This window comes from Agrilus planipennis, unplaced genomic scaffold, assembly GCF_000699045.2.
Source record: "Agrilus planipennis isolate EAB-ADULT unplaced genomic scaffold, Apla_2.0 scaffold304, whole genome shotgun sequence".
Classification (NCBI taxonomy): domain Eukaryota; kingdom Metazoa; phylum Arthropoda; class Insecta; order Coleoptera; family Buprestidae; genus Agrilus; species Agrilus planipennis.
In genome coordinates, this window is record NW_020439041.1 from 98,584 (window position 1) to 115,074 (window position 16,491).

At 35.3% G+C, this 16,491-nt stretch overlaps 3 protein-coding genes and 1 non-coding gene across 6 annotated transcripts in view; 2 read left to right on the plus strand and 2 right to left on the minus strand.

The window, feature by feature from the left end:
• The window catches only part of LOC108742095, a 48,259-nt gene that overhangs the window by 24,045 nt on the left and 7,723 nt on the right, over window positions 1-16,491 (plus strand). The window contains exons 2-3 of one of the 3 annotated variants that reach the window (XM_025976803.1): window positions 9,358-9,557; window positions 9,619-10,805. In XM_025976803.1, coding sequence (XP_025832588.1) covers window positions 9,404-9,557; window positions 9,619-10,715 — 1,251 coding nt within the window. In that variant the 5' untranslated portion in view covers window positions 9,358-9,403 and the 3' untranslated portion in view covers window positions 10,716-10,805. Of the gene's footprint in view, window positions 1-9,314; window positions 9,558-9,618; window positions 10,806-16,491 lie in introns of those variants that run through there. The other 2 variants (XM_025976804.1, XM_025976802.1) reach the window with 2 other exon arrangements.
• Window positions 10-8,897, minus strand: LOC108742093 (CCR4-NOT transcription complex subunit 1). Its single transcript, XM_018477116.1, has 12 exons — window positions 8,563-8,897; window positions 8,064-8,270; window positions 6,880-7,926; window positions 6,069-6,771; window positions 5,532-6,007; window positions 3,510-5,476; window positions 3,027-3,453; window positions 2,380-2,916; window positions 1,907-2,322; window positions 1,332-1,842; window positions 616-1,217; window positions 10-448 (listed from the first exon to the last, which is right to left on the minus strand). The coding sequence occupies exons 1-12, from the start codon at window positions 8,662-8,664 to the stop codon at window positions 370-372; spliced, it is 7,074 nt and encodes a 2,357-aa protein (XP_018332618.1). The 5' UTR covers window positions 8,665-8,897; the 3' UTR covers window positions 10-369.
• Window positions 11,449-13,538, minus strand: LOC108742094 (alpha-tocopherol transfer protein-like). Its single transcript, XM_018477117.1, has 5 exons — window positions 13,349-13,538; window positions 12,865-13,086; window positions 12,455-12,648; window positions 11,834-12,050; window positions 11,449-11,677 (listed from the first exon to the last, which is right to left on the minus strand). The coding sequence occupies exons 1-5, from the start codon at window positions 13,524-13,526 to the stop codon at window positions 11,481-11,483; spliced, it is 1,008 nt and encodes a 335-aa protein (XP_018332619.1). The 5' UTR covers window positions 13,527-13,538; the 3' UTR covers window positions 11,449-11,480.
• Trnas-aga lies at window positions 12,183-12,264 on the plus strand. The gene has a single exon. It is a non-coding gene; the product is annotated as a tRNA-Ser (tRNA).

Sequence of the window (16,491 nt, forward strand, 5' to 3'; positions counted from 1 at the left end):
TATGCTGAAAACTTTCAAAACCGTTTATTACATCTACAATATATTTATATTTATTACAAATACATGAAAATCTCTTAAAAATACTATGATTCGTTATATTACAATAATACTACACCTATTATACATTATTCGTTACCAGGAAAAACCTAAAATGCATCGGAAACCCAAAAAAAAGTAGAGACGCCCTCCTGTTTGAAAATAAAAGCAACGAATAAAATTAATGTATATTTCACAATTGAATTGACGACAGCATCGTCTTCTCTTAATTATTTTACAATTTAGTACTTTTTGTTCAATAATTGAGGCTGGTTTCACGATTGGAAACGTTATTTACAAAACAGTTACAGTTAATTCTAACTTTAAGTATCATCACTCTTGAACATCACTTTCTTGCGCTTGAACGCCGGTCTTTTGTACCATGCACGAACGTGCTACTGATTCGAAAAGCCTAAAATAAAACACATTTTATTTATGGTTAATGGAAAATATTTTTAATACTCGTTACAAAGTAATGAAACTACGTCTGAATTAAAAATAACCCCAAAAGATTATAACATATAATTTTATTTGTAAAGACCATATAAATCACTGTATTCGTAAATAGGAAACACTTACTTTTCGATTTCTGGTGCGCAATGCACGAATTCATGATTCCAGAATTTGTATGTTGGATTTTTGATTAGTTCAATAAAAGTAATTAGCAAGCCCCATGGGTGTGGCCGATTAACGATGAGTCTTTCCAGCAGTACCCGCGTTATTTGTTCCTGAATGGCCTCGGTATTCGCTTCCGCGAATAGATACAATAACGTGCATGAAAAATAGTGCGTGTGACTGTTCGGATACCGTAACTGATTAGCCACAGCATTTAAGAACAGATAACGGCCTTCGGTGTCCAGATCGACCGTTAGGTTCTGGAATATGTCCATGTGCGCACTATGAGCTATTGTAGACATGTTCGGCGTTAAGCCCTTGCTGCGGATGTACGCGATCGCTTGCGTACCAACGTACATGACCAGGGCATTCATCAAGGGGATATTGTATCGCATGCCCGGCTCGTTCGAAACCTGTAGGTTGCTACGCAACTCTGACAGGAAAGTAACGGGTGCGCGCGCTTTCAGGTACGAGTCGAGGTCTTTTTTGAATTGTGAAGGAGTAATCAGAGCCGCAAAGTTCGTTAATACACGGGGGGCATATGATATTTCTTGCAACATGTCCACCTGTTGAATAAAGGAATATTATTATAGTTCTGTAATACAAAATTATTAGAAGTTTTACGTAAGAGAATAATTTAAGGTAATATAATGAAGATTTATCCCAAAGAAAAACAATACCTTTAAATTGGGTGTGAAAGGATCAGGAAGACGCATATTCCTTGGAAACGCAGACAGGATTAAGTTACGCATCTGAATACAGTTGGGCGGTATTACATCGCAGAACCCGTAGTGGTAATCGCATAAGAATTCGGGAAAATCATGTAGGAGAACCAACAGCACCCTTAGTGTACCCTTGTAAAGCATAGTGACCGGTTTTGCTAATTCTGCGTTCCTCAAAAAGGGTGCAAGATATTTGAACAGATCGATTAACAATTGGGCGTACATGGCCCAGCCCTTTTGTTGAGGCGTGACGGCGAGCATGCGTCCTATAAAGACACGATGCGATATCAGTTCGAGCCATGCATAGCAGAATCCGGCTGCCTTTGATGGTCGCAGAATATGATACGTGTGACAATAAGCCGTAAGAACTTGGAAGTTGATCGCTTCCAGAACAGGTTCAGGTGCACACAATTCGAGGAACAACATTATAAAGATTCGGTGATAAGGCAACTGCTGGAACTCAGTCATCCTGTATTTAGAATTAAAAAGGTTTCTTAATAAGTTATCAAATGTTTAATGAATTATAAACTAACCTAGTTTCATGATCTTGAAGTAAACATCCTGCCACAATCCCGAGTACTTTATTCAAAAGATGTATCTTTGTAGTAGTATTATTTGAGTCTCCAGAATGCTTAACTAGGAGTGCTATAAGTCTAACAAAGGCGTCCAAGGTGTAGTAACATTTGGCTCTTATCACAGTAGGAGTGACAGTTTCGGCGAGATTACGACACACTACTTCAACGCAGAGTTGAGTGGACAGACGGAAAAACCGTGTAATCAAATCGTCTGTCTTTAAAATGCCGTGCACATTCATTTGGTGTACGAACATACTAAAGGCCTTCGTCGAATCACGCCCAGAGGCTGAGTGGTAGATATTTATCCAATCTTTTAACAGGAAGTCTGTTTTTTCCATTAATCCTGGAGGATCATCATAGTTTAATGATCGAGCCTGAAATAGATTTTGGATATAATTTTTTCAAAGACAAATGAAAGACGTATTTTGTACCTGCAAAATTCCGTTATGTATATGTACGGTAGGTCCAGCGGCAGCTCTTTCGCCAAAGAATCCCGCTTGGTCGTGATTTTGTCTAAGCAGGTCAATAACATTCGCTAATCCTTCAGGAGGTTGGCGTGTATGGGTCGCTATTTTCGCTAGCATATCGATAGTATTGATGAAGTCAGACTCTGTAACGAACTGATTGTTCCTGTCTTCAATGAGGAATACTTGCATCAGCTGCATTGCAAATGTGACGGCCATGTAGTTCAAGCCATTTTCAAGACAATGAGCTAGGGCCAAGTCATATTGAGGTAAGTTTACCAAGCCAGCTTGGATCAAAGTGTTCACTGCGTCTAAGTTATAGCGCAAATCTTCGCGACATTCTGTAAGAAAACGAGTAACTTGTTTATTCACCCACTGTTGCCCGAAAGCTCGAGGATCTTGTAATGCTTTGAGGACGCGAATATAGATCTCTTTGTAGCGCAAGACTACAGGTTCAGGATCACTTGATACTGACAGCAAGGCATCTTGAAGACCTTCGACACACTATGGAGACAAAAAAAATATTTAGCAGTCGATTTAACTTATTACTATAAAACAGTTTTAGGAATTAGATAATTTTTTTACATAAAAAAAGAACATTTTTTTCGACATACCTTTTGTATAAGATTAACTGCCGACATAACAATGTCCCTACTTCTTATTGCGTGTATGAGGCACTCGTGGAGTACATGCATATGAGTATTCATAACTGTAAAGGTTGCTTGACCGACAGTTGCTTGGACAAACTGCTCAACCTCGATAGCTAGTTTCTCAAACACTGCCACAATCTCCTCCGAAGCGAGTATCGCTTGGGAGTTCTGGAAGGGTGTAGGTGGATGTGGTTGGGGCTCTAACGTAACCTGAGGTTTCGGAATAAACAGAGCGGTATCGCGGTCGGTCAGAGGTAGGAAGCCGGGTATATTGCGTGCAAATTCCTCGTACACAGCCATTTGTTGTTGTGTCACTCCACCAACTTTAAGTCGAATCGGTTCGGGCATTCGTTCGGCCTGATATGTCAATGCGATGGCATCACAGTATCGCCTGAATAAATTTCCTTTTTATTTAATTACATTTCTAAATGGTACAAAAATACTTACCTGCCTTCCTGTCTTGCGATCTTCCTCAATTCGAATTCGGTAACTAATCGTTTGTCAATCTCAGGTATCGCTTTTTCGATCGCAGTTTTTTGTATAAAGGCACACGCGAGTTCCATATTATCTTGAGCGACTACATTCGCTGCTTGTTCGATCATCTCTTTTTGTTGGGCTGTTGCGCCCACCATTGCATTCTGTAACGTTGTTTTCATGTGCGTGTTGATAGCCGCTAGTAACTGGTCGCGACACGTTATCATCACCATGCCTGCAGTCAGATTACGTACCATGCAGTGTGCTGCAGTCCTCATACGATTTTCATCTGAGTCAAGCGCGAAATCTTTGCGAACGATATTCTCGCATGTCGTCAGTGCTATTTTGATCGATCGATCTACGACCGGTACGATCCATTCTTGTACGGCTCGTTCAATTGCAGTACGAACAAGCGGTTTCAGTTGTGGTTGACTTTGAAACAGCAGAATCGACGGACTAACTGTTATATGTGTTTGTAAAGCCGCATTTCCGGCCAACTGTATATCAACGTAGTTGAAACGAGGTTCAGGTGGTGCTGCAATAGTGCTCGTTGGTGTTGAGCTGCTATTTTGAGTTACAGTAGGCGAACTGACCGTCTGGCCTGAAACGACTGCTAGCTCCGAATCGTTCATATTCGGACCAATAGCTGTTTGGGTCGAAATAGGTTGTTCTTTTTTATTAGACTGAGACAGTTGGTATTCAATTTTGCGTAAGCGTTCAGGATCTTTTAAGTATACTGTTGGCTTAAGTTGAGACACTTCGAGGTCTAAAGTTTTACAAAGTACTTCAATTTCAAATTTAAGGTTCAATTTAAGATCTTGTTCTTGGTGCAGTTCTGCAAGAACGTTCATTATTGACATGGTCCATGGGTTTGGTGGCTTGAATACTTTACTTTTAGAACACGATTCAAGCACTTTGGCGACAAATGGGACCACATATAGCAGTTCTTGTTGACCCTTATGGTATGCCTCAACTAATAATGCTTTAAGGTCTATATCAATCTGTAGTATAGGCCTGTTGCGTCCCAACGTTAGCATTCCTAACCAATGACCCAAGTTTTTTAGCAAAGAACGGTCTGAAAAATTCGCAATTCCTTTATCGGAGCGTAACAGAACTTTTATGTTGCGAAATGTTTCTTTTGTGACCATTCTGTTTACTTCGGGTATCTTGAGAGTGTCCAGAAAATTCGAATATAATCCGTGAAAGTTTAATTCTATTGAGGCCCGTTTCATTACTAAATATTGCGCTATCCACGCCCAGTACTCTTCTTGTATTAGTTCACGGAGTTCGTCGCATTTTTGCTGTAAGTTTAGTTGACTCAAATTGTTAAATATAAAAGCCGTTTTGTCTTGTATGTTCTCTGGAGGTGCAATAACTTTTTCTTCTTTTTCCGTGGCTACCAAAAGTGTATCAATGTTCGTAGCATTGGCAATAGATGGTCTACTTCCCAAGGTACTTGTTGTGGTAGCACTGGTTTTTGTGCTGGAAACGGAAGATGGCGTTGAATTGGTGTTTTTGTAAGATTGCGCGTTAACAGGTCCCAGCATGGCAGTCAGGCTAGGTGGAAGAACTGGTCCCTGAGGTTTATTCGGAGGTTCTAAACTTTGCAAACCGAACTCTACATATTCTATCAGGTGGGGTGGAAACTCATTGAAGTGTGGAATCGCTCGAATATGTTCGCAATACTTATGGTACTCCTTAAGACGCGATTTAAAACGGTCTAACGCGGCAATACCAAAATAGTACATTTTTGATCCTTCTGATTTTTTTAAGGCATCCAAAACGAAACGCAAGGCCAGCCCTAAGGCCATATAGTTTGGCATAAGCCCTCGTTCTATTATTCCGCCGAACAGTTGAGCAGTTATGTGCAGCTCTTTGTCAGGATATTGCGGAAAGAATCGGTACTCTTCAAATAGGTTTCTTAACATACAATTGAAAACCTAAACATAAAAAAACATTTTTAACGGTTTTAAATGCCACGCTAACATCAGTTACCTCTCTTTCACGTTTAATCGATGAATCTTGAAACCTTTTGAGCATATCCAAAACTTCATCAATTGAGAGTGTGGGATGCGGTGGGTGATTATATATTCTTTGGAAGTAGCTGTTAGCCTCATCTTCTATATCTTTTGAAACGTTGGGAGCAATTTCAGGAAATAGATTTGATTCAGGTAGTCGGGGTTTCTCCATACTGGGATTGGGACCCATACGACTAAGACTCCCTAAACTGTTGACACCTGGCATAATATTTGCTGCTGTCCCTACAGCGCCCTGGTGTTGAAGCGGCATCATAGGAAAGGGACTATTTGATATAGAACCTACAAGTCTTGATGGTGAACCAGGCGATGGTACAAGTGGACCCAAACCACCTTGCAAATTGAAAGCGGAACTTGTGGGACCGCCCAAATTTATACTGGCTAGACTCGTCCCTATAGACGCTATAGGATCTACATTTGGATTAAAAAGTGGACCTGAAAAGAAAATTGCATAGTAAATCAATAAATCAGTTAAGCAGTAAAACCACTGTCTTACCTGCCATGCTCGATGAATTGTAAGGCACGTCAAGGCCCCTGTGCGGACGCAAGATTGCTGCTGGCTGTTGTCTTTGTTTGATGAGTATCGAACAACTGGTAGCTAAGTTGACGATCGCATCGTGGCAATCGGAACTCACGTTACCTAGGCACGATTGTAAACAAACAACCATTGTTGTTAGTGTTTCGTTCGGCAGCACTGCAGCTTTAGGTAAACTATCATCGCTTTTGCCAAACAGCTGTGGGCAACGTCTTTGTAAAAATTTAATACACGCTGTCACGAATGCTTCGCCGTGTTCCCTTATCTTGTCTGTAAGCCACTTTTCAAGTTTGAGATATTCACGTCGAGATGCCAAACAAGCAAGATCAATTATAAAAGGATAACTTTGGGCGTTAAGTAGCATCGAAAGTGCCTTGAGATCTTGAGCAACGTCTAAGATGCGCGAAAGACGTGTTTGATCGCAGTCGCCGCGCACGTACCACTCGGCCATCGCGTGCATGATAATAGGTTTAATGTTGAGCGCTTGAGCGTGCCATGCGTGATGAAGGATGATGGCAGAGTTCGGGTGATTGCCAAGGAAGATTGGGATTAGATTTGTGAGTAATTCCTGGCGAAGCATGGTAACTGGGCCCTGAATTTGTAACAATGCAAGCACCAACACGTCCGGGCAATTTTGTAATGGGAACTTAAACAGTTCTTGAACCTACAAATATCATAATTGGATTAATTGAAAAATACGTATTATTAATAAGAACTGTAACTAACTAAGAAAGGAGGGAGCAATTAATAATTAATTAAAAATGAAACTTACCTGAGGGTACAGTCCATAATCAGCTATAGTAAGGAGCAACTCTACAAGATTTAAAGATCTCCAATTGGCTAGCTCTTTGTTATCTTGTTCAGGGGGCGTTTTAAGCACGTCTACTGTAACTGGCAGGAAAGGGTAATCCGCGAAACAGAATACATCTGGATTTTTTAATACATTCTGTATCAAGCTAAACTGACCCTCGACGTTTTTCCATCTGCGATAAAACTGATCTACGGGGAAAGTTTCAGGATGGAATCCAAAATACTGTATTCCCACACGTAGTGCATTAATTAACAGGATAAGACTTTGCCGATCCTTGATTACGAAATCAGAATGATCTAATTCGACAACAACGTTGTTCCATTGGAAATTGGGAATTATTTCTTTTAAAGCTTGAACAAGCACTTCCACGTTCCAAGAGGCGCCTCGGGACTCTTTGAACGATCCAAGAGAGTCATCATGGGTTTTACACATGAGGGTTAGCACTCTTGCAATTGCCGATGGAGTCACATCGCGGCCACCGAGCTTTAATAAATTGTTACGACACTCATCCACTGATGAAGTAAAGGAGTATCCAAGTTCTGATACCAGGTCGGCAAGAGAAGTGTCTATCATACCCCCGGGTAGACCGGGGCCGTCCGAGGACATATCGGGCGCTAATTCACACTGATCGGGGTATATTAGGGGCGCAAGAACGACCGGAACAATGTCTTTTGGGAAATCACGCTGTAAAGTATTAAGAAAGTTTGTATGAACGTCGTTAGTGAGACCTAATTCTTTTGGTGATTTGAGAACGGCTGAAAGGATGACGTGCAGTATATCTGGACTGGTGTCGTGAAGACCACCTTCGTGTTGGCGAGCACTACCTTCGGTGTTTATATACGATTGAACGAGCGTGGGGATGGTGTGGCGTATGTGGGCTTGAGCCAAGGCCACCACTTCTGGATTAGTAGAATGGAGGAGGGCTAGAGCAAAGACTACCTCCTGAACAGCTGAGAGGCGCAGGCACTTGCACAATTGTTGGAAGAACTGTGGTCCAACTTTTAAGATCTATATTAGAGTAAATAAAAATTAATATATTTACCTACACCTACAATTGATTATTAACCATAAGAAGTACTTTTAGGATTTGAAGGTTAAAAATTTTGACAAAAGTCTTCCATATGACAGAGAGAAGTACAACTTACCTTTTGTTTGTTTATTGGCTTATCAGTACTGTAGCAAATAAAAGAAAGTAATGATGGCTTGTTTAGGAAAGTGTTGTATCGTTCCACGAGTGCTTGACTTTGAAGAGATGGAACAGTAATTTTACTTGTAGGTTCAGAAAAATCCACAGATGAAAACAGGCATTGGAGCAAGTGACGGTCTGCCTCCAGACCGTGGAGAGTTACTAACTGTTATTAAATTTATTCAATTAACAACAAAACTTAATGACTATCTTCAACTATAAAAATGTCTTCTGAAAATAACAGTTACAAATACACCAAATATTTATCGTTTTAAATTAAAACTTTCACTTTTTTTATTCGAATCTAGCGATCGCAGATTTTTTTTAATTTTTTAATTTTGAGGTTAACTTTCTTTTATGCAATTTCGTAAATGACTTGTTTCAATTATTCGACAATCGACAGTATGGCGGACGAAAGTCATTGAAGGTTCATTGAAATGATAAAAAAATGCTCTTACCTTTGAAAGATCAGCAACTACTTGTTTGTAGTTCTTTTTAGTCAAAGATGCAACTAAATAACTGATTTGTGACAAAGTAAAAGACAACGAATCCAGGTTCATAGTTCCATGAACACGGCTTCGAAAGCTTCAAACACAATTGAAGCTTTCTGAGATATGCACGGTGCTTTAATCCACAAAGTCTTATTTGCAACGCAAAGATAACTAAACTTTAAATGGTCCAAGACCATCATCGAATCTTCCATTTACTTTTCTACTTCAATATATTTTAATCATTCTATAAAATTAGATAACACAGAGCTAACACAACACGCACAAAGTACACAATAATAATAATAGGAAAACGTCATACGCATACGCTTGCGTGATTCTGAAAAATGTCAAAATTATTTCCAAACGGCATAATATTCATTTTATATAAAATTTTTGGAATAAATTAACAAAACTCATAATTTATTGGTTTTTGTATTGTTTATTAATTTTTAATTAATTTATCTGATATAAATTAATGCAAAACAAAACATTAAACTTTAGTAAAAATTAAAGAAAATATTTAACGCAACTAGAAATTTAGAACGATTCCAAATATATTAATTTGTCTGTTAGGTATTTGCAAGGCAAATTAAAAACATGATTTAAATTGTGAAACTATTGTTTATTGTTATTAATTAAATAAACTTATAAAAAAATTATAATAAAAAGGTGCGATGGCTGAATGTGATTAGTATACTTGTAGGTTATTCGAGTAATTAAAAATCAAGAACAAAAATAAGAATCTATTTTAAAACTTTGTAGAACCCACGTAGTCAAGGAAAGATTTTTAACTAATTACTTACTATTAATGAGTGCTGAAGAAAAAGATGCATTGGTCTACCGATCACTCTCCGTGCCGAACATCTCACCTTCCAGAAAATTTGAAAAACTTTATATAAATTGCATCAAGATTAACAGAAACACTAACCTTAGAAGACAGATAAGTTGTGAAGTTGTTTATGGTAAGCATTTATTTATTTATTATTATATTGTGGTAATTAGTTTTATCTCCTTTGTGTTTAGATAAAAACAGCGGTACAAAGGAGTCCACTATAAGAATTCTGGATTCACCATTAAAGTCACAAGGCATTAAAGAAACATATTCTGTGGAATTTGAAAGTATGCCACCAGTTCTTAATGATAATGTTGATAAATCGATTCGGAGCTCCCAAATAAAGAAAACCAAAACATCAGTTAATGAAAAATGTACTTCTAATGGAGAAGTTAATACTGAAGTACATCCTGATACCTTGTTGTCAAAAAGGAAGGAATTGGAAAAGTTCTTGAAGGAGCAGAGAGACTCTGCAACTAAATCAAAATCTGTTAAGAATAAAACTAACAGTAAGTCCTTTTTAATTACTTCATTGTTAATCGGTTTGATGTCAGTGGGAGCTTATCTTGTTCTCTATTATTATAATTACTACAACTATCTGCCATTGTGTAAAGATAAGACATTGCAATTGCAAAACATTAAAAAAGACTTGCTTGAGAAGGTCACTGGTCAAAAGAATGTTGTGGATACAATTATTTCTTCATTTGATGACATGGGTGTTTGGGCACAGCATATTAAGGTTGTCCCATTCGTGGGAAGTACAGGAGTTGGAAAAACCTTCATTGCATCTCTCATAAAACAGCATTTTGTTAATCAGTACGTTTATGAAGTGAGATACACTAATTTGCTGTTAAATATTGATAAACTTAACTCTGACTGTTGTAATTTACTCATTATTGATAATTTACTAGCTTCTGATGTAGAGAGGGTTATTGATTTTATTGGTACTTTGCCTAAAAATGTTTTTATATTTGTATTGCCAATTTTTAATGTACAAGGCAAACCGAACAATTTGGATAAGAGACTGAATGTTGATGACATAAAGCACATTGAAAAGAAACTTTCTGAATCAAATCTATATTATGAAATTGCCATGTTTAATTTTTTTACTGAGGGAGAAGTTAATGATTGGTTAACAAAAGAATTAAAAAAGTACAAATTAGATACTGGAAATGGTGATACTTTAATTAAAAGACTAATTTCTGAGACTGATTTTATTCTGAAAGGCCTGAAAGGGTTGCATAAAGAAATATTTTTAGAATTAGGGAAATTTTATGGCAAAGACTGAGTTAGGATAAACATTTGAGTGAAGAGATTTTCTATTTTATTAAGAGTATTTTCATACTGTCGGAATGTTTTCTGTTTTTTTTTTTGTATGTATTTTGTATGTTTAAAATATATTAATGCATAATTATTGCAATTTAATTGAGTCATTTCTACGCGTCATCATGACATTTTCATTCATTCCTTAATAAGTATCTTTTATTAATTTTGAATTTTAGATTTGCAGTTTACTGATTGCTGTAACTGCTAATTATTAAAGTTTTATTAATGTCTGCTATGTAACTTTTTGTTTTGTGTTAACAGTTTAAAAATTTAGGTATTTATTTGCGTCAAACCAATTTTGTGGGTGGAATCATTTTCGGTGTAAGTAAATTTCAATGTAGAGGGGTATTTAAAATTAGAGCAGCCTAAAAATAAGTTAAGTAGTATATGCAGTTCAAAGTTTAAAGAAAATTTGTATGCATAAAGGAGGGTAAAAACTGTTAGGTTATTTGTATTCACAGGTGCTTTGTGGGTTGACTAACTGATTTGGGTAGCTTGTATATGTTTTCTTTGTATGTGATATCCAGTTAAACATATACAGTACGATCCATAAAAGATTGTACTAATATTAAACTATTTTTTTACACAATTGGTGAATGAAAGGATTACCAAAAGTCAGTATTTGTTTCTAAAATTATTTATTTTTGGTAGTGATTTGAGAAAATACAATGTCATCTTTACTAATGTAGCTTAATTATAATTTGTGTTATTGTGAAGGAGTTAAAGTTTAGTCGATTTCAAGTTTTCTGAAATTTCCCATAACACCACACAGGGGGTCTTCTTCGCTGCCACAGGTGCCATTCTTTTTTAATGCAGATATTGCACCTTCACGAGCTTTCGGGCTGAAAAGCTCTTCTCTGACTTCCATCTCGTCATGTTTTAGAAGTCTTTGGTGTGATTCTTCCAGTTCTTTTCTCCATAAGGCTAATTTATGAACACAGAATAATATTTGAGCATTTATAATAATGCAGTTGATTCATTTTTTTCTATTCGTAACTATTTGATGGACACCTCAATTGTTTTGTTGGATATTGTACATTGTAATTTGTTTTGTAAAAATATTATAACGTAAAAACGTACCTATCATTTCTGCCATGGGCATTTTACCTCCGTATTCTTGAGGCAAGATCTCGGGGTCAAAATTTCCACTTGTTATCAATTCGTTTATGTTACTGTACAATTTTACCCTCTTCTTAATTTTCTCTGAAATTAGGGAAAAACCAAAATCTAGGACAAATTTCATTGACGGGTGTACTCCAATTCCGTGAACTTCCTTATGTCTCATAGGAACTGTTTTCTACAAATTACCAATGATAATTTAGGAAATGTAAGAGATGTTCAATATTTTTGATCAACACTGTACATTAAAATTTTAATAGTTAATGTTAGGTATCCATTAATTTCGATCATAAGAAATTTAGTAGCAACAGCAGTCGTGGCCGAGCGGTTAAGGCGTCTGACTAGAAATCAGATTCCCTCTGGGAGCGTAGGTTCGAATCCTACCGACTGCGGTGTACTATTTTTGCATTATTTGTCCATTTTAAAAGACGGTGTGTTTCATTTATGTAACTTTGCTTTTTAATTAGATAAAATAATATTTAAAAATGATTTTATAAATCCCTGAGCTATCAAAAGTTAGTCTATCAGAGAAATGAGTTCGTAAAAGCTAAGGCGTCGTAAAAAAGAAAATTATTTGTCTACCTCTCCATTTTTTACAAGTCTGACGGCTTCTTTAGGGGTAAACAGCGTAAGATATTGGAGACCAACACCGTTTCCATCGGCGAAATAGACGAATCCTCTAATTTGATTTTCTTCATCTTCCATTAGTGTTTCACAAACTATACCAGTATATCTTACCATATCCGCATTAGTAAACTTGTAGATGTCAAATACCCCTTAAAAAGTGCCGATTTAGTAGTAAAAATTAATTTCAGTTGGACTTTTGTGAATTACATTAGTAATTAGTAAAGAACACAATCTTGAATGTTCACAAATATCTTTGGAAATTCTTTTAAGGGTCGTTGTAATTTAAAAATATGTTTATGTACATCCAATTTTGTGCTCTTTACTTTACTAATAAAAATTGTTATAATAAAAAGTTGTAAATTTACCCGGTCTAGCCACAATGACCCTTCTTCCTTTGCGATCTCGTTTAGGACATGCAAAACCAAATCCTAACTGTAAAAGATCCTCCATCATGGGAATTGTCATGTCCAAACTGCTGAACAAAACCCCGTAGGTTTGTCGTAGTAAAAGGTATCGTTCGAGAGAATCTTGAGCATGTTTAAGACTAAACTTCTTTCCTCTGAGGAATCGGAGAAGAAATCTGGAATCTAAAAATAATTTTCTAAAGACATTACAAATAAAAATGATCAAAACCACTCGGAACTGCTTCAAGTCAAAACCATATTTTATTTATAATCTCTTCCCAACGTTTGACCCTCCAATTGGGAGCCTCTTAGGAAGAAATTGCAAATAAAATATGGTTTTGAGTTGAAGCAATTTCGAGTGGTTTTTGTCATAGAATCCTAATTTTTAATTAATTAATTTGTGACAACTTCTATTTTGTTTCATTTAATTTTTTGGCAACTTTACCTAATCTGCAATTAATAATTCGCGGATTTTGGACAACCCAATCTCGGAATGCCTTGATAGTTTTATTTCGAGTATTGGGATCTTCTCCAAGCTCCTCTTTTGCAATTTTTTGAGTATCTTCCGGAAGAGTACAGATGTATTCATCGGGATCTGTAAGCCATTTGCGATCGGACATCATAAAGAAACTGGATTTAAAATTTATCGCCCTTCACCTGAATTAAACTAAACAAAAAAGTTTATTAGTTGTATAAAATGAAATTGTTTTTTTATTTTTAAAATCAATAAACTAGAGTCCACAAATTTTAATAACAAAATCCGTTTTCAACTGATCGTGAAGCAGAAAATTGTTACAGAACGAAAAGGTGGTATTTGTTAATAACAAGTACCGTTTGTTTTTGGACTTAAAAGCTGTGCGAGTGATAGTGAAAGTAGTATTACATAATGTATATAATGCCACATGTTATATCATCGCGTTGTGTTTGCATTTCTTCTGTGGCACACTTCTTATTAATAAAATTTTCGGTCAAGCCATTACCGTAAGGCTTCATCAATATCCACTTTCGGATGTAGGTATATAGTGCGTTCGGATCGAAAGTAAGTTAAGTGGTCAAAAACACAGACGGAAGTTATGTAAGAGAAACACGAATTAAAATTTAATTTTATAAAACAAATAAAACCGAAATATCAATAATAAAAAAAAACACGTTCTTCAAATAATTAATTTTTGTACTTACTACTTTTGAAAATGCAAATTTTTGCTTTTAGTTGTTTTATTCAAAATAAATTTCAATCATTTAAGTAATAAACAGATACGTTTTAGATTAACAAATTTGCAATAAACGACTACTTTTGATTAATATTAAAATATGTTCAATACATTATTCTTGAAAGGAATATAACAAAGTTTCTTTTTTATATTTTACTTGAGAAAAAAGTTTTTTAACATTTCTTAATGAAATGTTAATTAAAATTAGTCTTGAACGTTTGCTTAAAATTTATTAGATTGAGCGTTACATATTGAAGTTATAATTTATGTTAAGTATTACTTACATGTAATAAGATTTTTGGGTAAATATTTAACATGTAAAAAAGGCACTGTACTCACCTAAAACATTAACTAACCAACTATTTGAAATGATCAATAACTCCAAACTTCTTTATTTAAAAGACCGCCGTATCGTCGAGTCTCCCACTTTTTATCCATTTTCACCAATCAGCTCGTGCTCTTATTTGGGGCGACAATGGGAAGAAATTAAAGTCATTAAATTTTGAAATGAGTTCGTGTCTTTTAATCCTCTGTGCAGATAACAGACACCTTTTGCTACTTATAGGTACTTAATTAAATAGTTTGAAATCTGTTATTTCCTGCTAGTTTTTGCTGTTTCGAAAGTGCGGTCGTATATGTGATATGTGAAGATTCGTTTTGTATAACAATACGCATTTCTTAACGATGCATGATTGAAGATTGTGTGCGTCTAATAAGTGTGTTATATAACGTCAATTCTTTTTTATTGGCCTCTTTTTTATTATATATTTTTTTAAAAAGTGTGCTGTAATACTGTACCATGCACAAAGAAAGTTTTGTTTCCAAAATTCATTTCCTAGATACAAAACAAAAGTAAACATGCAAATAAAAGATCTCTCAAGTTAATGCGACGGGGGAAGTACCAAGTACATCGGGGATTTACAGCAATTTTTAGTGCCAATTCAAATTAGTTTTTACAAACTAAGGTTTAGTTTGTTCATAATAATATATAGTGGCATAGCATACTTAATATGCTATTCACATATATACAGACACATATTGTAAATTTATTAGTTTTTATTTAAGACCATTAATGGTCATACATTTTCTTCTGGGTGTGTGACATTCGATAATTAAGAACAGAGTACGAAAAAAGTAATTTTATTAATTTAGAATTCAAATACAGCTGATACATAAAAACTATAACATAAAATAGACGCATATTAATAATAAATTAATTAGCTAATTGTGTTATTGTAAAAAAAAGTTATTTGCATTCTTCATGATACGGTTCTAGAGTTCGCAAGTCTCGCCAAGTGGGGGGTAGGTTGCTGTGAAGATGATTTCCGCATCTTTTACATGAACAACTAAATAACGTATTATAACTATGAAACCAGTGCTAGAAAAAGTAATTGGTTTTTAAAAAGATTTATTAGTATCTAACTATCATATATGAACTATCTTGTGTTGAGGAAAAGTGTGAATTTTAAAGTAAATGTCTTAGTAGTTTATTTTAATTAAGATTAAATTGATTTAAAACTTCATAAAGACAAGGAAATAAATCTGTTATATTTTATTTAAATAATGTGACATTAGTATTTGTAGGTTATGTTATGGTTTGTTGTTATAGATCACTGTAAGGTGTAAGGGCCCAAAGCANTTCACTTTTTTTATTCGAATCTAGCGATCGCAGATTTTTTTTAATTTTTTAATTTTGAGGTTAACTTTCTTTTATGCAATTTCGTAAATGACTTGTTTCAATTATTCGACAATCGACAGTATGGCGGACGAAAGTCATTGAAGGTTCATTGAAATGATAAAAAAATGCTCTTACCTTTGAAAGATCAGCAACTACTTGTTTGTAGTTCTTTTTAGTCAAAGATGCAACTAAATAACTGATTTGTGACAAAGTAAAAGACAACGAATCCAGGTTCATAGTTCCATGAACACGGCTTCGAAAGCTTCAAACACAATTGAAGCTTTCTGAGATATGCACGGTGCTTTAATCCACAAAGTCTTATTTGCAACGCAAAGATAACTAAACTTTAAATGGTCCAAGACCATCATCGAATCTTCCATTTACTTTTCTACTTCAATATATTTTAATCATTCTATAAAATTAGATAACACAGAGCTAACACAACACGCACAAAGTACACAATAATAATAATAGGAAAACGTCATACGCATACGCTTGCGTGATTCTGAAAAATGTCAAAATTATTTCCAAACGGCATAATATTCATTTTATATAAAATTTTTGGAATAAATTAACAAAACTCATAATTTATTGGTTTTTGTATTGTTTATTAATTTTTAATTAATTTATCTGATATAAATTAATGCAAAACAAAACATTAAACTTTAGTAAAAATTAAAGAAAATATTTAACGCAACT

What these genes read in the sequence shown, in the direction of transcription:
- LOC108742093 (XM_018477116.1), bottom strand. Translation starts at nt 8,664, where the DNA reads ATGAACCTGGATTCGTTGTCTTTTACTTTGTCACAAATCAGTTATTTA. An exon ending in TAGTTGCTGATCTTTCAAAG is followed by an intron (nt 8,271 to 8,562) that starts GTAAGAGCATTT and finishes ATTTAATAACAG; the next exon opens with TTAGTAACTCTCCACGGTCT. An exon ending in ATTATGGACTGTACCCTCAG is followed by an intron (nt 6,772 to 6,879) that starts GTAAGTTTCATT and finishes TGATATTTGTAG; the next exon opens with GTTCAAGAACTGTTTAAGTT.
- LOC108742094 (XM_018477117.1), bottom strand. Translation starts at nt 13,526, where the DNA reads ATGATGTCCGATCGCAAATGGCTTACAGATCCCGATGAATACATCTGT. An exon ending in AATTATTAATTGCAGATTAG is followed by an intron (nt 13,087 to 13,348) that starts GTAAAGTTGCCA and finishes AATTATTTTTAG; the next exon opens with ATTCCAGATTTCTTCTCCGA. An exon ending in GCCCATGGCAGAAATGATAG is followed by an intron (nt 11,678 to 11,833) that starts GTACGTTTTTAC and finishes TTCATAAATTAG; the next exon opens with CCTTATGGAGAAAAGAACTG.